At 65.1% G+C, this 301-nt stretch overlaps 1 protein-coding gene across 1 annotated transcript in view; it reads left to right on the top strand.

Annotated features, from left to right (window-relative positions):
• Positions 1-64: 64 nt before the first annotated feature.
• Positions 65-301, top strand: part of Kri1 (KRI1 homolog) — a 9,309-nt gene continuing 9,072 nt past the window's right edge. The window contains exon 1 of the mRNA XM_010634708.1: positions 65-132. Coding sequence (XP_010633010.1) covers positions 107-132 — 26 coding nt within the window. The 5' untranslated portion in view covers positions 65-106. The remainder of the gene's footprint in view (positions 133-301) is intronic.

Genomic DNA, 301 nt, shown 5'->3' with positions numbered 1-301 from the left:
CTTTCGCGGCTCGGTACGGCCGCTACCGGGAGCGCGAGGAGCTGCAACGGCGTGAGTGCGGGGCTCATGCGCAGGGAAGGTGGTTGGGAAGTTAGAGGGATCTGATATGTTTCCTGAGTCTGATCGGGGAAAATGCCTGCTGTGCCCCACAGTGAAAGATCGCTACGGGGACCGGGACGGCGGCGCCGGCTCCAGCTCCGAGTCTGACTCCAGCGACGATCGTGTGGTGCGAATCCCGTCCTGGGCCTGCACGTGCCCAGGAGTCCACGCTTCCCACTCATCCCCAGCCCTTGAGGGGGGG

This window comes from Fukomys damarensis, unplaced genomic scaffold, assembly GCF_012274545.1.
Source record: "Fukomys damarensis isolate Sample0158 unplaced genomic scaffold, DMR_v1.0_HiC HiC_scaffold_37, whole genome shotgun sequence".
NCBI classification, from domain to species: Eukaryota; Metazoa; Chordata; class Mammalia; order Rodentia; family Bathyergidae; genus Fukomys; species Fukomys damarensis.
Note: the sequence above shows the minus strand (reverse complement) of the source record. Positions and strands in the feature narration are given on the sequence as shown.